Here is a 22,191-nt window from a genome sequence, read left to right on the forward strand (position 1 = left end):
GAGGGTTTCCCCATTTTTCCCGGGATTCCACCCGCAAGCGACCAGTGGTGGTGCGACCACAACCCAGCAAGAGTTTTCCTTTGCGACAACATCGTCACCGAACTTCACTAGATCAACGACTTTAGAGCAGTGAATGATGACTTTAGATTAGTCTATATCTACTTTAGATCAGGCATCTCTCTAACTTACACATCCGCACCGAGCGTAAGCATCTTGTTTACAAGTTGTTGGAAATACATAATATCTTTGAACTGTTAATCAAGTGTTATAATAATTCAACCACTCCCATTATCCTAAACGAATCAGTTTCGTGGCATCGATTGTATAATATAATCGTAACGGGAATTTACGACTACCGTTGACGCGCTTCCTATCGTTGATACGATCGAGAAACAATTATATATGTATCAGTATCGGTTTAAGCAGGGCAGATAACCACATTGTTCTTAATGACTAATTGTTGAAGATATTTTTAGCAAAATGGTGAATAGTATGTCTTTTCACCTTCGTGGTTACTGGAAGACGAACTAATCTTCGCACACTGAGTTTACGGAAACCAAATGATGACCAGACGTAGATCGATAATTTCGTGAGAATCAGATTGACGATCTGGAAAGGAAGCGAGATCGAGATGGTGCAGACCCAGGGCGAGTAGATCGACCAGTTGCAAGCAGTTTCGTATCGTGAAGAAGGCGAAACGAGAGTTCGATAGATACCCTTCGCCGTTACGTGGGTTTAAGTTTCAGGGAATTTTGGGGCGCGCTTCATTTTCCTACTTGCGATTAATCGTCGAGAAATTCTGCTCTTTCGCGGATCTGGCTGCAATTCGACCGTCTCGGCTTTTCGAAAACGGCACGATAAACATTTAGATGCCGATCGTTCTAGCGATCTCGCCGATAAGTTTCACGAGTATCTGCCTTGCCTAGTTAAAATATCTAAAACCACGTGGCTCGCGGGGGATGTCGATCGATTTTGCAGATTTTACCGGAGCAGAGGGGAGTTCGATGCAGTTACGTTTCGCTCGTTTTCGATTCGTGTCACTCGGAAGAGAAACGCTTGCTATGAGAGCGAGTATTGGGAGCGGGAGTGGGTTGTGTATCGTGAGACGTTGCGAGGCGACGAGGTGAGGGTGGCACGATACAATCCGATACAATTGGAACGGTGAGAGAAAGCTAGAGAGAGGAGAAAGGGAGAGACTAAACTGTCGGCAGACCGTATTTATTCTTGTTGCTTGCAACACGCGGGTTACATTGTACTCTCTAGCTAACTTTCCTAACGATCTCGTGGTTCTGCTCGTGTTTTCCTTAAATACGACGAAACTCTGAGATAAGCCGAAACCAGTTAAACCTAAGCGTTTCCTTCCCTCCTTTGTTGCCGCTCGGCAGTCGTTTAATGCTTGCGAGAAAACGAAAGGGTTCAAGAAGGAGAACTGGATCTTCGCTTCTGGAAATTCGCTCGCCGAAAGGGAACGATGAATAGGACGAGAAAGGAATAGAAACGGGAATAAACAACGAGAAGGGCAGTTTGCGAACTTTTGGTTTCCCGTAAATTCTTTCGGTCTTCCTGCTTGTTGGGACAGACGCGGATTGTCTGGTGCGTGGTATCGCAGGAAGTTTACGATTCGAGAAAATATTGATTGCGTTATCGAGAGACAACTAATGGTTATACAATGCAGAAGTGCCAGAACAACCTATGGGAGACTCGTTTCAAATTCATTGCGTCTCGCTCTGTCGCATGATCTGTAAACAATGCGATTAGAGCCGCTATCCGAGCCGAAATAAAGTTATTTCAAACTGCGATAGAAGCTGCGATCAGTTCGCTGCATACGAAATTTTGACGAAGTTTTAGAGGCGTCGAAATAACGTGTTGATGCCAGTGTACATTATAGCGAACACCCGATGTCCCGTCATAGCTTGCAAATGCTATCGGCGCCCGCGTTAATTAGATACTCGCTCCAATGTCCGATAATTGCGCGACAGTCGTTAACTAGATCGTACTCGTTTGAGAGAACTTTTGTTCGCGGTACATTTGCGTTCGCGTTTAATGCATGATAATGACCGATATGCGTTCCATATGTCTTTTGCAAATACGTAGGTATACCGTTTTATTTAGCGCGCATGTCACTTTTCCCTCCTCCTCTGTTGTGAACTTTTGAAATTTGTGGAACCGTGTTAATTTGATCATGAACATATTTGATCGTTCGTGTTAACCTTCCGACATGGAACGAAATAACGAAGAATATAAAATAGATAGAAGAAGATTCAAATTGTCATAAAAATCGTCCTTTTTAGATTAGCAAATGCTTCGTTTCGTAATCAAATCCAACACGAAACATTTTTTTGTTTAACTATAAGAATCAAATATCGTGGTGACCGACACATAGATTCCACCCCTTCTAGTAGATTATTTAGTTGTGAAAATTATTGTTATCACAGCTGAAAAGTGATTGTGGAACATTGATATACCATAATACAGTATCGCGTGGCTGCGAGCGAGCGGAATAATCTCCTTGACCCTACGTCGTTTTAAATCTTCTGGCTAACCGATAGGCCATTGGTAATTTTGCTGATAATTTTATTCGTTAAGAAACCGTTGAAAAGTTTCAAACAGTCCGAGACTCGTTTATCTTCCGTCTGTTGAAATAAGCTTTGCCCCGATTGAATATGCGTTTTGCAACGACAGGTTTGGGATATACACGTATATGAGACAGGGTAAAATAGCGAAATGACGATCGTTCCGCTGTGCGTAAATGTAACATTTATTTCGGCATAAATTATGACGATAGATACATTGATTAGGTATAAATACAAAATGAATTGACTGTAGACAGGACTGTAGTGAAAATACATCGATGCGTTTGTCGCACCAGTACTCGTACTCGATTCGTTCCGCTTATTCCCGGCAACTATGATCGGCTCGACGACTCGTCGATTCGTCGACGAGCAATACTCCACAGAAATCGAACAACGTGATCGAATCGCGTTAGCGGTGCTTATAGAAAATACATACCAAGTCTCCGATTTTGTGAGCAACAATTTCTCGCACGGCGAGTTAGATTTGATTATTGGCGGGAAACTGCTCTATCCATCGTTCGCAAACGCTACGCGCTCGGTACGATGGCTAGAGAAATTTGCGATTTTTGATTTCGTACAGCGGCGAGAGACCAGAAGAGGTGCACGCGACCTCACCTTTCTTTCCTTTCCTCCATTTTGATTCGCTACGGGGTGCGGTGGTCGTCGACGACGTCGTCGTTGCCACTATTTGATTCTCACGAAACGACCATGATCTTCGCGAAACGGCAACGATATTCGCTGCTTTCGATGCCGGGGAAAGGGCAGACTGGTGAACAAAGAAACATTACCGGAGAAACGATCGAGAAAAGAACACGCAACTTTTTAGCACCGGACATTAAGAACGTAACGCGTTCCCTCGAGCGCAGTCGAGTCCGTGTAGAATATGTACATGTTCGGAATAGCGGAAGAAAAACGCAAGCCCGCGTGAAACGCAACGATTTGGCAAAATATCGCGTCGCTTGTCGCTACATGCGTCGTCGTAACCTACTTACATCGTATATGTATATAGTTTTTACGAACCGGTTCACGATTAATTAGGATCACAGCCATAGCTTTGAATACGAATACCTCTTGTTCGCATTTTTAAGACCGATACGATTATAGTTAATAATTTGTTTGCTGATAGTCGTAAGATTAAGTTGCAGGCTTTTCTACCATTACATCTCTCTAAAGCGACTACACATTGATTACGAGTGGTGTAGATTGCCGTTAGTTGTACGAGTTACGGAACTAGGAGAAGCAGAGGCGGAGGGTGAGAATGAAGTTGAAGGCAAAGATGAAGATGAAGGCGAAGATGTAAGAGGTAGAGCGTTTAGACTAGACAAATCGGATGAGAAGCTTTGAACGAAATCGGACTAGAGGCGAGAAGCCGATTACATTTAGCTATGTACTATGTACTACTTTATGTATCTGCTGTCCTATGGTGTCTGCCGCGGATCGACTGCATCTACTTACAGTACTCCTGTAGCGTACTAAATACTATGCTTGCATGGCAAAGCTCGACTACCGTGTTTCAAGCGGAATTCGAGGGTATTTCGTCACCGCGACGATCAGTCGTTCGCGATCCGATCCGATCTGATCCGAGTCGATTCGGTCCGTTTCATTCGGCGAATCGACTACCGTCGACATCGTGCTGCGGGTTTACGAGATTCTGTCGATCGTTCGTCTCTGTCGTCTAGAATCTAGAAAAAATAAAATTTACCTACCATTCGGACGTGATCGCAAGATCGACGAAGACCAGAACAGTGGACTCGCCGTGGAGACTGCCGAGGTGAAACACGCCAAAGAAAACGGACCAATAGGAATTATAGAATGGGATTTGATCGGATGATGACGGCTCTAATTGCTATTACGATGACGATTATGACGATGATGACGGTGACGATGATGATGACGATGACATTGACAACGATAACGATCACATCAACTTTTCTACGACCACTACATGATATACGTCTACTTTGTTAACTCTCTCTACTTTAGGAGCATAAACACATCTAGCCCCTTGCTTCGTTCCGTTTCAATCGTTCGATAATTTCTGTTTTAGGATCTTCGATTTGATTAAGATCAGGATCCGCGATGGAAAAATAACTCGAATCTTACGATGCGCCATCGTTCGACGATAAGAATCATATAGCTTCTTCGAAAGAAGTGTCTACACGCAGCGAATAACGTCACGTGTAAACCGATCGAACGATTTCAAACGGAACCTTGACAGTGGGCAAGATGAAAAGAGACTGACTAGAGACCCGTTGTGCACCCGACGAGGATGGACCGCCGTTTTCGTTTCGATTAGACGAAAGCGTGCAACGGTGGGTCGAAGCTACTGCTAAGTAGTTAGGAGGGACCGTGATATCGGACGTATACGTTCACTTAAATCGTTATCTACCGATCTAAATATCAGCTAGTCGAAAAAAAGAAGCGAACACAGGATTAAGACTGTGTCGATAAGCGAGAATAGTGTTTACCGTTTTACGAGCGTGCAGATATCTATCTAGAATTTAGAGACTCGAGAGTCGCCTTCGCCTCCAATCAACGATATCTTATCGTGATAAATCTGGCGAAAAAAATATATACGAATAATAGTAGTAGCAATAGGTGGAGTAATCTTCGTAGAGCTTGTTCGCCAAGATAGATAAAAATTTAATTTAGTGCTTGATTTCGTTTCTTTCCATCAACGTAGCGAGCTTATGCGAGGATTACTTCTCTATTTTATCTGTTTATCGGACGACGAAAGCGACAAAAAGGAAAAGTCATGCGCGAGCCTAAATATCTGACGATTATTCGATCGATTCTTCTCCAGCCTCTTTCAAAGGTTGAACAAATCTACGACAGAATCGCCTTTACTTATCAGCGATTCGGACTACATCTAACAACTACAATATCTGCTAGACGAAGCGTTACGTTTCTACGTCTAAACTAATTGTCTACGACCTACGGACATCGATCGAGTTTTCTCGAAACTTTAACTTAGCTTTTAAACGAATATTTGTACGCTGTTTTCGTAGCGATTTTCTATTCGGTGAATCGCGAATCGGCGAGAAACGATATGAATGAATTTTCCACAGTCTTAAGTTGTCGTTTTACAAGAAACGTTAACGAAGGAACTTTCCTTGGATAGGAAGGATAAAAATAAAAGACAGACAAGGATAATTTGAAATTTAGTGGAAGGGTAAGCGATCAATCGGTAAACAGCTCGCTCAACCTCGCCGAATCGCGAAAAACCATTTGAAACCCTGTAACGCGTAATAGCACACGACTAAATGGCACGTAGAATCATACTGGGTTCATTCGCGATAGTCTACGTTTGGACAAATAGGAAGAGGAACGGACGCGAAGAGATTGCTTACATTCAAGTACGGAGGAAAGAACGAACAACAAGAACAAGAAGGTGAAAAAGCGTAACTGAGGGAGAAAATAGATATAGAGAAAGAGAGAGAGAGAGAGAGAGAGAGAGAGAGCAAAAGGTAGAAAAGGAGGGAGCATTGTTCGGTTATTCAAAAAAGATGGTGTCGCCGTAAAATCTTGACTATAGAGACACGAGTATCCATCGAGGTATGTTTAAAGCGAAACTTATCTGGACACGGGCGTTCTATTGGTCGATAAACGCTAATTTACGATCGATTGTAACTTACGTCTATGCCGTTCGCATTTGGTATCAGCTAGATATCGTTGAGCAAAGCCGAAGGTACAAAAATCACCGGGCTCGCGATCATTGAACGCGATCATTCGAAGTTGATTCGGATCGAGGGAGACGTCGCGTCGTGTTACGGCCGCGCGTCTCTCTATTCTTTAACAAAAATAAGTATCGCTTCGAAGTTAGGCCGCTACACGACAACGATCCTCGACCCTGGCCAAGAGGATTATACATATGTGTATGTGTTGGGTGGAAGCGCGCGCGACTAACGGGGCAAAGTTTCCCGCGAGCTCCGTTCCTCGGAACGGCACGAGGAGGGAGGAGCTCGAGGAACGGGAAGCGTAGGAAGCTCGATCGCGCGTCAGTAATAACGATGACGATAATCGATCGGTGGACGAGGAGCAGCGCGTGTCCACGAAAGAAGGACGCATAGGAAAACTTATCGCCTGCGAGATTTACAACTTACGTGCTAATACTTTGGAAAATGCTTTTCTCGATCTTCGATCACATTACTTTTGTATACTCCACTTCCATATCGTTCGCCACTAGTTAAAAACTACTTAATTCGACCTAAGTTTAAACGCTACCTTTGGACGTGTTGGCTTTTGCTCGTTTGTCGGGTGTCCGATCGCCCGGTTCTTTTTCCTCGATTTCTCGTATCGCGTATCGGGTATCTTGTGTCGCGTGTCCCGTATCAGATATCGCGTAACGCAACCGATCGGTCGCGAATTCGATTGCAGCCCTGATCGCTAGTTTTCGATATTTTTTTCGTGAATTTCAAGAGAATCGAGATCAGATAGCAGAATCGAGGACCGCGTTGTTGACGTAATCGATAAGCAACCCATTTGAAAACCACGATGTAATCCGCGTAACGATCTGCTGGATCTTCGATGCGGAAAGTGATCCTTCTTTCCAAGAGAACGTTTGTTCCGGATCGAGAATAAATCAAAAGGGAAGCCGCGCGCGTGATTTGGTTAACACCCATTTCCTTTTACGCGTAGTGTTCGCAATCCCCACACTCGGACAGCGTGGGTGTGGACGGGCACTAGGTGGGATTCGAGTCTTCGTAGGCCTTTTCGTAGTCTCGTCGACGAATCACCGCAAAGTGAGTCATTTGGAAGGTGTTGGTCTTCTTACAGCCACGCTCCAACGTGCCAGTCATACTATAACCCATGTTGAAGTCGCTCGACGACACGTTCGACGTCAGGTACAACTGACGACAAAAAGAAATAGGCAACGTTCACATTTGCTAATATCTGCTATGCGTATATGTCTGAACTCGTGATACAGGTGAAGTGAAGGCAGCTCTTCGCTTGTATCACGAATTACGACCTACGGCGTGTAATATCGCGTTTGATAATTCGCTTGCCCCGACGAAAGCTTTTGATCATTTCTAGCAAGGAAACGCACACACGTGGAACTTAAAGTTTCGACTCGCGCGATTCGGTAACGAAGAGATTGGAACGGTATGTACCTTGAAATCGGGATCAGTGGTCATTCTCTTGAAAGAGCCGATAATATAAAGCGTGCCCGTTCCTGTGTCTACCATTTTTGCCTGAGTGCTGTACCTGAAACAACGTTAATTCGATAAGTAACGCGTTGACCGAACGATACGCGTGAAACGACGATGCGACAAAGTGGAAAATGCATTTTAGACCGTTATGAACTTGTCCGGTATGTTAACCACGCCTGCCATTTTTCTGAATTTATACGACGCATAGCATTCGATTAAAGTTTTTGATAGAGACCAGCAAAGCATGCAGAAGCGTTTATCCACAGCAAGCAATTGCTTGTCCAAAATCGTAATACTTGTCGAACGGTACGTGTGTACAGTGCACAAGTATAGAAGGCAATAAGGATACGGTGAGATCATAGAATCGGACAATAATTAAAATTGTGTTCAAAAGTTAATTTATGTCTGCGTACGCCCGGAATATGTATCGTATAGCCTTAACTTTGGCTGGATCAGTTGATGACCTTACTTGATACTTTATGATCTCACTGTGTTGCTTTCACAAGTATCCGTATCCCAGCGTCGCATCAAACAACGGGAGTGGCGATGACCGGCCATGATAAATTAAAGCCTTGGCTAGGTAAATTAAAAGGACAAACATATAGCGCTGGTTGTAGTACATCAACATTTTCCAGCTGTTGCCAATTCTGACGGGCAGCTTTGTTGTAAAAAAAAACATGCGACCGCTCGATTCTCTGTGTAAGCGCTTTACCGTTTCGTGAATCAGTAATACGATTACCGTCGCGTTTCTCTGCCATGCTTTGATACGATCGTTACAACGTTTTGCTCTCGAAGCGATAAACGCACAACAGATTGAACGAGGAAGTTTACTTTGTTCGACCAGGCCTAAGGTCCGAAAATCGATTATCGAGAACGGTAAGTGAGAAACAACAAGGATCAAAATGTCGTTGCGATAACGTTATACTGACCAACGATGAAAGAAGGCAATATCGGATTAAAGAAATAATTTGTCAATTGGCAAGTTAGAAATTATTTGTAAAATTTCATTTACTTCACGAGCAAATTCTAGTTATTAATACTAATAACTTGTAACTTGTTACTTGTAAGATATCACTTATAATATTATAGTTGGATTAGGGAGCAAACTATCGGGAGGTCTCGTGTATATGTAGTTGAACGAAATATGTGCAGGGATGATCCATAGAACGATCGGGGTACATTGCGAATAGGAGGAGAGAAATCGCGAAACGAAGCGTGCCGCTACTTGGGCGTGGAGTCGTACCCGCGAAACGAGCCAAGAATAATTAATAAGGAAAGAAAGGTTGGAAAAAAGAGGGAGGAATTCGAAAGGGAAAGAGTGGCGAAGGAAGGGATTGGACCGTTTTAGGAAGCAGGGGCGAAGGGTGTGAAGGGAACGAAGGATAAGCAAGGAATAGAGCGAGAAGCGCGAAAAAGGAATAAAGAGGAGAAGGGAGAGGGCAACCCTCCCTGGTGACTCGAGGGGCTTATTCCGGCAAGCGCTTCAGCCGGCGACGATCATTAAAAGTTTAAACGCTCTCCATTGAAGTGCGGCGGATCCGACACTCGGTTTAAAATCCACCGTGGCTGGTGCTTTGACTTTTCCTCCGGTTCTCGATTCGCTTCACAAAGGAAAGTTCCGAGCCGGAGCACCCTTTCGATGCTCGAGCTGTCCGCCAACCTCTACGTACCTACCTACGTACCTACTCGCATCGATTGCCTACACACGCTTCTGCTTGTTTCGCGACTAAAATTTCTTTCGCTCGTGCTTCGATCGCTGGGCACCGTGTTGCACGTCGAGCTGTTCAATAAAACATGAAACGAACGAATTTCAATTGGCGCCGTTTGTCGGCCTGTCCTAAACGCGATCGAAACGTCGCGTCGCGTCCGTTGCTCGTTGTTAGTTTCGCGCGGAACTTTTGCTCAAGAACGGGAGAAAGGTTTGTCGATCGCTGTTGATTACATTTCTTTACACGTACATGTACTATTGTACGTGTGTTATCGAAACGAGATATAAAGTGAATGTGTGTGCGGTTCAGTCAGGCAAGGAAACAACGCGCCAGTTATACACTGTCAGCGAGGATGCAGGATTTTCGGGGCGTAATCGCGAGCTTTGACCGGTGTCGCGTGTGAACGTGGTCCGAACTTGCAAATAGCGCCGTGTTTGCTTCGCCGTACGAAAGTTGGAAGCGGTTCGAATCGAGGATTCACCGACCGCGGACCGGTTTGTTTGTCTTGACTTAGCGCGGTCTGGCTCCCATGCCGTGGGCGACTCACAAAATTACTAGGTGGAATATTTCGGAAAATTCGCCTCGCGAGTGCTGCCAAGCGTGAGTGTCACAGAACGATCGGAATACGACACACGACTCTGCCCCGTTTGACTTTGTAATTAATTGCACCGTTTTCCAAGGCGAACGCGTGTTAAGTAATTTTCAATGGGATACGTTACAAACGATAAGCTGTAATCAGAGTTGACCCTGCATCGCTCGATCGTATGGCTGCAACTTCTCGCAAATCGGTATGTTCAAACGGTAAGTGGAAAGTTTGCACGCAAGTCGACACTCTTGGCAAGTCAGTTTCTCGATTAATTGGCTCTTTCGACAAGTTTTGGAAGTAATTGGCTGTTCTTCGACGGACGATCGAGGATCGAGGGCGACGTCGAGTCGAGCGCTCGTTCCACAACTATTTCTCAACTACGTTGACCCTGTCGCGCATCTCGGTTCTTCGATATGAAAGGATAAAAAAGGACAAGAATAATGAAAAGGACGAACTGTTGGATAATGACATTATAGAAGAGCCGTAATTAGCGAGACATTGGAATAAGTGGAAATAGGACACATACGTCGCGATGCGTTGAAATGCGTGGAAAATGAGTCGAGGCCACAAAGGAGTAGTTCGTGAAAAGGAAATAAGTGGGTAGTGAAATTTCGGATGCATCGTCCCTGTAATCTTCGGCTGGTAAAGTGGCAAGCAGGGTATAGGCATTCCAACCACGTAACCTAAAAGCACGAATTTCCGTTGCCGGCAGGAATACGGTTATGGCAAAACGTCGTAACGATGTACGTGTGCATCGCTCGCGTCCTCTTAGAACGAGTCCGTTAACGTCGTAACAATGGTATTATCGTCGACAACGTGTAAACGCTTCGACATCTCCAGCCATCCTGATACCACGCAAAACTCACCTCCTGGTTCCAGCAACTTCGACTACCTTGCATCGACTACGACTCCACCAAAACGGTGTCAAAGTCCAGTAGGAACTGCTCGCGCTTCTCGCCCAGCCTTCCTCCGGAAATAGAAGCACCTGCGGCATACAGAACATATTCGATGCTTTTGCGCGACAAGAGATACGACAGCGGAATGTTGAAATTTCACGATCCAACGAACATTAAAGGCTGAACATGAAAATCGGACGAAGTGGCGAAGAAATGGATCGAAGGGAACAGGGCAAGCACAAGAGAGTTAGCTAAAAGGGGAAAGAAAGAGAGAGAGAGAGAGAGAGAGTGAGAGAGAGAGAGAGAGGGAGAGAGGAAGCAGAGTTCGTAAAAGGTAGTAAGTTTTCTCCAACGCGCGACAAAGGAACGCTTCGGGCGAGCTACGATCCTCCTTCCGGGGTTAAGCTCTCCTTTGCGTTCTCTTTAAACTTGTCTCTCGTGTGATGCCTTACGCGACCGATTTTTTCGTGCACTATAGCCGCGATTCTTTTCGCGCCTCTTTCCCATTGGTACATTGTATCAACTAGGATAGATGGAATGCAAACCGACACCGTGATTTTTTATGCGTTACGATATTTTAAGACAATCTCGTCTATATATATACCATCGATACCGTACGAATACTTGGTCTTTTCGTAAAACGAATTTGTAATGAAAAATGGTAAAATTGCAGCGAATCGTGGAAAGATAGAGAACGCGAGAGAAAAGTTGATAGGAAAGTTTCTCGCCTGTTCGGTAAACTGATGAAACTGATGCGTTCGCATTGGCCAGCGTTGCTTGCTCATCGAGGCGAATCATCGAAGAAATCAGTTCTGTCGTCTGGCTTATTTAAGTTCGAATAACGAACTGTCATCTTCGTAATTTCTCTGGCAACACGACTCGCAAACAAAACGGAAAATACTTTTACGGGCGTTTCCTCCGTCGCGAGCGCCCTCCTTTGAATATATCCCTTCGTTCTTCTCGCTCGTTTTTCCGTAGCTGAACTCGGAGCATCGACCTCGTGTTCCGAGCAAAGGTGGCGTTTATTCGTTCTCCAACTCGTATACCTATGTAACTTGTAGCTCGTAATTCCAGGTATCGTAAGTTAATTTCGCGAGATCTCATTGGGGATATACGATACGGGATACACCCTCCGATACACCATCCGATCCGCGGAATCAGTAAGGGTAACCAGCTTGCCTGAGTACCTTGCCCACTACCTTGCCCGTTCTACGCACACCGGATATACCTACCGGTTAATCCGATAATCCGCTACTTCGGTCCATTGCCTCGTCGATCGCTCTATTCTCGTCTCTGGCTCCACGCGCGTGCCTCGTCTCGTCTCATCGTTCTCCCTTTCTTTACATCGTTTCCCAACCCTCCCGTTTATCTTTCTAATACTACCTGTTTGTCACCCTTATTTGTTAGCTGAATCTCCTTTTCCTTTTTGCGTGCTTGTTCATATCTGTTCGCTATCTTGCGTTACACACACCAAAGCACAGTCGAGATGTTCACCACCCTCGATTCCAGATAAAAAGTACGACAATTATTGCGTACTTCGATCAAATGCACTCATCAAATGGACTCATCTCGCGAATTCGCAAAGTTTCGCTTGATTTAGTTTCTGAACACGATTGGATGCGCAACGCCATCGTGGAATATCAATGGTGTTGTAAGAATAAGAATCGGGAAACTCTTGACTCGCCAAATCGCGCAAAGAAAAACGGTGACACGATGTTGGATCGAGCTATGAGTTAAGAGCTATGAGCCACAGCCACGATAATGAATTCGACCGATCAACGTGACGCGTCGAACATGAAACTTAGCGGGTCCAACAAAGTCTGTCGAGTCTCGCGTTTTGAGAAATTGCGAGTTCCCGTTTCTCCAGGGGCTTCGCCGAGAAAAGTTTAGCCAGAGAATTGGCGAGACGATGCGAGCGGAATTTTAACTAGAATTCGAAATGGCGAGGAATTTTCTCAAGGAATTTCTCGTTTACCAATTTCTCTCTCCTTTCCGTTCGCAGCTAGCGAAGGCTCGAGCGATCGAGTTCCCGAGGACAAAGCACCGGGTATTTTCTGGGTTAGTTGCTCGAGAAAACGGTAGCCCGGTAACGCGATGCCGTTCCGGACGATAAATATACATATACCTACATGTACATCTATACACATGTACGTTATATAAGTATATACATCTACAAACATGTAGGTTATATAGGTAAATTATGTATATATATATATATATATATCCAAGTACACGTACATATTAGGTTGTACACGGGTACAACCTAGATTAAATCCGGTTCTCTACGAAATCCCAGAAATCGCGGTACCCACCGATCCGTGCGACGCGACGCTACGGTCAGCAATACTTTACACCTGCCACGCTACAAACCTAATTAGATACGACGGGCTTAATCTTGCACGCGTAATGGGGTCGTTGAACGAAACGGGTAACGACCTCTTCTCGTTTCTCCTTTCCTCTCCTCTTTTCCTCTTCTCTTCTCTTCTCTTTCGTCCGTCGCGAGTAAGCCGTGAAAGATTTTCCTGCGAACATTCGACTCCATCTCGTTTATCGATCATCGGACCAACTAATCGTAATTCGAATTTCTATCTGCCCTTCCTCTATATCCGATTTGATAAACCGGGCTCTACTAGCTGCGTTCCATCAGCTATTCTGCTTCCATTCACGTATTACCCTTAAGAAAGAATCAATCTTCGAAACGACTCGTCGAACAAATACCGCGAAGTGTGCCTCGACTCGATTCCGATCGATCCCTTTCGCATTTACCTTCCCCTAAATTGGGGAGCGCTTCTTTTCATCCAGCCTTCTCTGTAGTCTTCCATCCGCGATTCAATTTTCATTCGGCAGCACTAGGTCGCCTCCGTATCTCGAATCGGCAACCGTTGGACGATCGCGTCGCGTTTACGCGTTAACAACCGTCCACAACCGTCCTCGTTAATCGTTAAGAAGTTCGTACACAGAAGTAATTAAGCGGCGCATCGTCGACTCGTTAGCGTCGAAATTACGTTTTAGGCAGCCACTCGACCAAACTTAACGATTCGGCTTTGATGGTCGGTGTCGAGGAAGAAAGAAAAAGGAAGACCCGCTGGCGGCGATGCGACAACGGAACGACCGATCGACAAATTTGTCTACGATCGGTCGATCAGCCGCGTAAAGGAACGTTCATGGCGGTATCACTCGTCCTTGGTTTTTGGTTTCTCCGATTTTATGCAAGGCTGGAAAGAAGTGGAAGAAAAATGGAGTTACGATAATGTTTTGTCGCGATTCGATCGCTTGACCATCAGAGGGCCAAGCGAAGAACGGTGTGAAAAGAGACGCACGAACGTGAAGTAGATAACGGATAACGGGTGATGGGTGATGGGTGACGGGTAACGGGTGACAGGAAACGGGTTGCGGGATAGACCAGACGGGTGACAGAGACGGAGGTTGGGGATATCGTGGGGTTGAAGCGCAGTGTAGGGACTTAAACAAAGGAGAGCCGTTAGAAACAAGTGGCGCCGATTAAAAACGCCGACGCCACTCGCTGCGATGCATCGACAAACACGTCGTGTTTTACTCCAACTTCGTTTTCCTTTCTTCTCGTTCTGTTTCCGTTATCGCATTTTTTACACGCGGTCAATCGACGTCCCGATGGAATATCCGCGCTAACATTTCCACGATTCTTCCCTTCCCTCGATCACCGTTATCATGTTCTTCAGGCAGTCGATCGTCATCGTGAAAAATCGTTTTCCTGTATTCGGTGGAAAACAGGGAAAGCAACGAGAACGTGTCGATACAGGCACGAGAAAAGCTGTACGAGAAATACGGCGAGCAGTACGAAAGCGTAGATAGGTATTCTAGAAAAGCGAAAAAAGAGGGGAAAGAAGTTAGAGTAAGAGGTAGAAGTAACGGGCGAGAGGAGTAAAAGTGGGGGGAGGGGGGAGAGAAAGGAGAAATGCAGCGTAAAAAGTAATTGCGAATCGTGACCGGTGGTGAGGATGTCGATGAAAAAACTAGCCTTCCGTTGGTAACGCGGTAACGTCCTGCGACCTACATCAACGAAAGCGAGGATACATTATTACTATCATCGGAAAGCAAAGCTCCGATGGTGCGACGGCCGCAGGGTGTTTCAGGGTCGGTTGCCATGGCAATGCGCTGGGACAGCCACGGGGTGCAGCCTGGAATATCCACCCTCTTGCCTCTTTTCCGCGATTCACCCTGCTCTCCCAACTCACCCTCCCTCTTTCGCCTCTCTCCGTTTCTCTCAATCCCCATACCGTCCTACCACCTCTCCTGTTCCACGTTTCCTCGCTCCACATCCTTTCCGTCTACCATCTCCGTTCCTCCCGCAGTCCTAACCTCTGGATCCAGCTCCTCTCTGCCTTCCTGCAACCCCAAGCCCCTTGGCTCTCCGCCCCCCAACCCCATTCCCATTCCTATCCCCATCCTTCCGTCACCACGGCGCCTCGCCGCGCCGCGCCGCGTCATAGTCATTCGGTTGCCGTTCCTGCTCCTGCCACACTGCTTTCAATCCTCCTCCCTACCCTTGTTCGGCGTTCTTCCATCATGCGTCTCTCTCCGTATCGTTACCTTTCCGATTGACTCTCTCTTCCGCTACCTACGCTACTTCGTCTAATCGTACTACCAGTGCGCGCTTTATTTCGTCACAGCGGATATCATCCGGTCGCATGCTTTGTCTCGTTGTCGAGGCCGTCACGATCGATCACGCGCGAGACCAACGTATAGCAAGAAAGATACAGGTATAAATATAGTTTTTGGCAAATTCGTACTATGAAAGAAAAACCTTGTACCTTTTGACGTAGCAACCTTGTTTTCCCTTATATAAGCACGATATTACCTGGGATAAAAGAGTAATCGATTCGCGTACTCATCGAACGAAAGAGGAAGAAAGAAATAGTATCGTAAAAGGACCCTACGTTCCCGAACTCTGTTCGATTTCTAGCCTAACCCACGCTATCCTACGAGAAAAAATCGAGACGTTGCTTTACCGCCGTTGGCTTTTCACCCAGCCGAAAGCTCCTCCGCTAGTTCGGCCGTTATCGGAGCTATGCAACGTTCCTTGGCTCGAGAACAAACCAGTCTTTTCGAGTCTAGCGGTTCCATCGATCTCGATACCGCATTCGAATCCAGCTTTTTCTTCCTCTTCCACACACGCGTACACATACATGTTCGAAATATCGTCCCTCCAATGTTGCACTTTCTCGTTTCGAAACAATAAAAAACTGATCGTATTTTTAGCAATTTTAAATACCCACTATCGTTTTCAGACGATTATTTATCGTATTTGAAGATGGATGTTTTGTAACGCTCGTTTTAGCGTATCCTATGACACAGGATAAGTCGATACGGAGAACGAGGATCCAAAGCATTTTATTTTCTCGTTGTCTCGAACGAAATAAACTCCGCCGGACGAAACTACAAGTAGTGAAGCTTGTCTGCCGTTTATCATCCACGCGATCGTTTGTGGCAAAGCGGAACGGAACTGTGGCCATTTTCAAAGCAAAGCACGGCATACCAGGACGACAAGAACTACGGGAAAAAACGATAGAGAACCGATAAATGATTTTCCCTTTTTGGATGTATTCGAGATCGGTCGATTCTGTCAAAATTAAATGCGAGGAAAGCGGAGAAGCTGAAATAAGATAGAACAAGAGTCGATGAATTCATAAATAGAAGCAATAGCTTTTGCGACGAGGCTATGTTTTTTCCAACCTTTTCCTCCTTCTGAAAGATTCCGTGACCTTTTCCTTTCGTTGGTCCGGCGCAGTCTCGCATAAAAAGGGAAAGCTGCGGCGGACGAAACGAAACCCTTTCATCCGAGATATCTTTAATCGTGCCGACATAAAGAACGTCTGCGACACTGAAAGTCAGAGAGGTCACCGCCTAGGCCATTCATCGTGCTAGACAATGTTGCCTTTTATCGTAGCTCAACCGCGCGGAGACCTGTGCGTCTGTACACGCGAATACGCATTCCTTTTTCTCCCCTTTTATCCTTATTTGTCGCTTTTCTTGGACGATCCACGTCTCTCCAAGCGAAAGTATGTAGCTCAAAATAGAACTTCAACGACCGAGCACAGAAATTATTTGGAGGTTGACGCGAATTTTCGTGACTGCGCGACGCATCGTCGTCGTCGTCGTCGTCGTCGCGGTCGTTATCGTCGTCGTAGCTCGGGAGATCTAAAGACGACAGGCGACTGTTTGGTCGCGTCAGGTTACTCAAAAAAAAGAGATCGTCTCTCGTTAAAAGAAAAGTCGGAGGGCACTTCTGCTTGAGGAAGTCTTTAATATGCAGATAACGAAATTAGCCAAGGAAATCATACTCATCCATATTCAAAACATTCGCTAGGAAGAATTACCATCCAGCTGGATTACGGATTGCAGACATGAGATTGGATTAACCGGTCGTCTTGCGATTTCCCCGCCGTGCGTGTTCATTGTCGCGTATAAACGTATAAATGAACGTCCCGGTGCGGGATTTTATCGCGACATACAGCGATATGTCGTGATATATAAGACGAGAAGAAAAGTTTCGCTGCGAACAATTTTCGGTCGGCCAAGGCTAAACAGCTGACACGATAAGATCGAAAATATAATCTTTCGTTGGATGATTCGATGTGATATTTTACGAGCGATCGTCGATCGGAGTAACCCCTCGTAAAAATACGCCGGATGTTCTTTTCTGATTCGAACGCGATCTCTCGTTTCCCTCGCAGAGAGGAAAATTCGATTCGCCATGAATCGAAAGAATGCTGGCCGTTTGTATGCGCGAGACAAGATTCGAAAGGTGGAAAAGGGGGAATAGGACAGAAGGAAGGTAATAAATGAACGCGATGAATAATAACTTGGTTATTGAAAGAAAATTCCGGCCGATACGAGTTTTGGAACTCCGAAGCATTAGCCCAGTTCCACCAGCAACACGGCTAAGGGACCGACTTTCCTTTTCCCCCTGGCTTTCTCTTCTTCTCTCTCTTTCGCGTTTCGTCTTCTCCGAGGCCGAGTTCTCCGAGTGTACGCTTTGGCTGGCGTTACCGATGAGCCAACCTACCAACCTCCCGGCCTCCGTACTTGCCTCCAAGCCACGTCCGCATAATGGCTATTCAGATAGCGAATCGATTTATTTCCCCAGGGACTTTCGGATACTTGGAACCTTTCCCGTCCTGAACTTGAAACGGATCTTTCACCATTCTCTGTTCTCCGAACTCCGAAAACTCTTACCGGGCACCATAAAAACATCATTTTGCAAGAACTGAATTTTCTCTTTGCCTCGAACCAAATGAAATCGCGAAGGAGATATTTGTTCTTATCTTCCGAGTGATCGTAACAACGCTTAAGACGTAGAAATGACTATAAAAAAGACATCCGCTTACCTTGTTTGGATATCCGTTGTATCGGAGAAGCTTCTTGCAGCATTTGCCGCGATTTTCGTAATAAAACATCTGGACCATTTCTGCGCGATCGGTGGCCGCGCTGACGGTGAACGGCGCACCGTCGGTTCCGAAGCTCCTCGAAGAGGAGGCCGACTGCTGCTGGGCCGGTGATTCCCGGCGGCCGATCGGCACGCACGGGCACCACCCCGAGACCATCACACCGATCGACCCGGATCCAGCCCGATCCACGTCTTTATCCTTCGCCTACCGCGATCTTTCCTTCTCGCGCGCAACGTTGTTTCTCATCATTCCCCCTCTTTTCTCTGCTTTTCCTTCTCCTTCTCTTTTTATCCGCTTCGCACTTTACTTCCCTTCTTCCCCTGTCAGTTTCGCCCTTCTTTCCCCTCCTTCTTTCAATTCTTCTGTTCTCCTCCGTTAACCTCTTAGTTTCGCGGTTTATCGCCTTACAGCTAATTTTTCGCAGTTCTTTGGCACTTCTTTCTTGGATAAATACTTTAGAACAAACTTCGTTGGCATTGACGTTATTTCCTCGTCTGTGAGCTCATTGTCGCCGCCTTCGAGATTGCTTCTGCCGTTACTGGTGCTGTTACTCTTGCTATCGCCAATGTTGTCAACGCAGCCGTCGCTGCCGACGTCGTAACGATGAAATTTTGTTACTTTCCTTGGTATTATCGATCCCTGCCACCTTTCGTTACACACAACCTGAAAAGATCGATACGTTTTTAGAATAGCTGCGGGAATTTAGAAATTAAAAATTCGTTTCCATTAGATACGAATTTTTACGAATAAATTGGCAAGTGTTCAGGATATCGTCCGATACGAATATGTATTTTCGACAAATCTCTGTTCGAGGGAAGAACCTTAGGGGAAAGAAAGCTACGTCCGGAAACGACATCGAGACGACACCTTACGCGAGTCCATTGATCCTTCCTTTTCCTAGAGAAGGGCGTACGAAGAGATTCGATTACGTTGGTAATCTGTAAACCTGCCATCTGGTAAAATTTTTTGCTGGCGGAAGTCGAGGAAGCTGATAAAATCGATCGTTCGGTTATATAATATACTACATGAAATTAACATCGAAATCGATAGAATTCGAGAGGTGTTGTGAGTTGTAAGGAAGGTACGAAGAGAATAAAAAATGGTCCTGCAATAATGCTAGGCTCATAAATCGGTTTAATAAGTTCGTTATATGGAATACGTTGTTTTCTAAAAAAAATTGAAGTTCGACCACGCGGCAATAGCGGCAGCGCAAGCATGAAAAAAACTGCACGCGCGAATTTGCAATTCATGAGAGGAGCCGACGGTATTTGTCGTCGGCGAAGCAGCGATATTTGCAGGACACGCTAGGCGACCCAGTTCAAGGATGGAGCCTAGCGCCTAGTGCGTGGTACCTTGCGACTTTTATTTCCTTTCCTCTCTCTCTCTCTCTTTCCCTCTACTCCCTCGCGACCGACTTGGTGACGTACTCGTACTACTTATACAGTTCACACGTACCTTTGGAACCTTTCTTGCACGAACTTTCGTGACAGGGAAGAACCGCTTAAATCTAAAAACGGCAGACTTAAAGGAACAACAAGAAGCGAACACGAGTTTGTAAAACTACGTTTGTAAATTTATTTCGATAAAGGAAACGATAATTTACTTCCAGTTACGTTCGAAAAAAGAACGTGACGTACCGTTTAGACGTTTCTATGTATGAAACCGATTTATGTTTTTTTGAAGAATTTTTTCACATTCCTTGTCTTTTCTTGTCTTTCTTCTATCTTACTTATTACATCCTACTTATCTTTTATTCGATGGGAATTCGTGAAAAATTTATACATGGCGGGACGATGAGCCGGACGTTCATCGACCGCAAAAAACTATTCAAGTGTTTTATACGGAGCTTTCGATAGAGAATGACCGATTGGCCGGCGCAGCGATGCATCGAAGGGACAGAGCGGGGCGGATGCAGCGAAATGGAAACCGCAGGTTCGGCGAACTCCCGGAAAATCGGAGGGAAACTCGCGCATCTGACCGGTTTGTACGCGTCCAGTTTTACCAGAAACCGTGAATCGGTATCGGTATCGATATCGGACGATGCGGTTTTATTCCCGCTGGAACCGGGAAGCGAACCGAATCTCCGACAGAAAACTCGACCTATCTTTTTAAATTTTCAAACTTGGCTCACCTACGCAAACGCGACATTGCCATGGAAAAATGTTCATTGCATGCGACAACAGTAAGCATCGAATTCCCGTGGCAAACGTCATTCCTTTTACGTGTGTTACGTATGATCGTCATTTTAATCTTTTTTCCGTGATTACGAGTCCGTTCTTCGATTTCGTTCCTACATGATTCTTAGGAAGACAAAATACAGATAGGAAAGAGAGAGAAGAATTGGTTTCGTTTTTATTGAAAATTATTACAATTTCTGTCGTTCAAGTTTTTCCTGGATTTCTTGGCGCCGAGCTAGTACCATAAACGAGTACGCAAACATTTATGCGATCACCGGATTACGAGGCGTAAATTTATCTTCAAATTAGTAAGGTAAACTGTCTGTTGCTAAGTTCAAAACGATCAAATTAGTGTTAAAATACTATAAGAAATTGCACAAATTTTCGATGTAAATAATCTTTTTCTCGATAATCGCGGAAACACTGTATATTTTTACTGTATATTTTACTGTATATTTTTACATTTTAAAATTGTTTCTGCGTCTTAATTAGGTTCGTGTTAAAAATTTAAAGACGTTTGATCGAGGTAAGTTTACACTTATATATGCATATACACGCGTAACAAATTATTAGAACAAAAGCCTGACCCCCCAAAAGTGTTTTCTTTATGATACAATTTTTGCGCGAGCAAAATTCTAACGTACAGAAATCGAATAGAACAAAAATCACGGCGGTATTTTTCTCGAAGCAAACGATTTCGCGTAATTGCAACCATTCTAAAAATGCACTTTAAAGTCGCGTTGTAGACGTCAATGAACGATTCTCGTTAAAAATTGCACGCCAAGCTTTAAGCGATTCTGTCGACCGTTACAAACGCAACAAACGATTTAATCGTGCAAAAACAGATGAAAATCATTGTGAAATGAATGTCAAGCGCGTGTAAAAAAAGCTTCACGAAAAATTACGAATCAATGTTCCATTATTAGTATGACTTAAAGTAAGCGATCCGATCGTCGCCAGGTTTGCTCGTATGGAGTTGTTTAACAATCAGCCAGCGGCACGAGAACAACGGAATAACGCAACGGTCAATGGCCAATGGTCAAGGATCAACTGTCGATTCTTGACGTCCATAACACGTACCGACTCTCTCATCATCCATCAAAAAACGCGAACTACATTTTCTAGCAGAGTGAACGCTCATAACAACGAGAAAACGTAATCGTAGCGATGGACCTACCTTGACACGAAGGTGGTCGATGCACGGCTCTCGATCAAGTCCGTAGCAAAAAATCCAACATTGCCGCGTTCATGGTTTTTGCGAGAAATTCAGCCTTGAACATTCGCTTCTATCGCGTCGTGTGAAATGGCACGAGTCATAGGAAATAAGCAAGAAAATATTAGAAAATGCGTGAGAAACGGGGATGCGAATAGAAAGAAGGTGGTTCGTGGTAGAAAAAAACAGGCTAAGCACGAAAGAGAATGGGAGTGGGAGAAACAAGAAAAGAAATGAAAAAACGAAAAGGACAGTGTGTATGTAAGAGGTAGAGATGGACAGAGAGAAAAAGGGGGAGGAAATAGATTATCGGAGGTACGGCGAGATTTTTCGATGGGATAAAGACGGAAAAATCAGGTTTGGTCGCGTGATCAGTATCGATAGGCAACTGGGAGAACTGGAAGAGGAAAAGAGGAAGAGAAAAGCGAGGAGCGCGCGCGTTCGCGCAATCGAAACAAAA

General features: G+C 45.1%; 1 protein-coding gene across 2 annotated transcripts in view; it reads right to left on the reverse strand.

Moving 5' to 3' along the window:
• Window positions 1-2,734: 2,734 nt before the first annotated feature.
• LOC100743415 overlaps window positions 2,735-22,191 on the reverse strand; it is a 20,538-nt gene continuing 1,081 nt past the window's right edge. Inside the window, exons 1-5 of one of the 2 annotated variants that reach the window (XM_003486124.3) lie at window positions 21,696-22,185; window positions 18,282-19,004; window positions 10,885-11,003; window positions 7,685-7,778; window positions 2,735-7,423 (exon numbers count right to left, since the gene is read on the reverse strand). In XM_003486124.3, coding sequence (XP_003486172.1) covers window positions 7,256-7,423; window positions 7,685-7,778; window positions 10,885-11,003; window positions 18,282-18,497 — 597 coding nt within the window. In that variant the 5' untranslated portion in view covers window positions 18,498-19,004; window positions 21,696-22,185 and the 3' untranslated portion in view covers window positions 2,735-7,255. Of the gene's footprint in view, window positions 7,424-7,684; window positions 7,779-10,884; window positions 11,004-18,281; window positions 19,005-21,695; window positions 22,186-22,191 lie in introns of those variants that run through there. The other variant, XM_033318475.1, reaches the window with a different exon arrangement.

Source organism: Bombus impatiens, unplaced genomic scaffold (genome assembly GCF_000188095.3).
Source record: "Bombus impatiens unplaced genomic scaffold, BIMP_2.2 scf_0099, whole genome shotgun sequence".
Taxonomy (NCBI): Eukaryota; Metazoa; Arthropoda; class Insecta; order Hymenoptera; family Apidae; genus Bombus; species Bombus impatiens.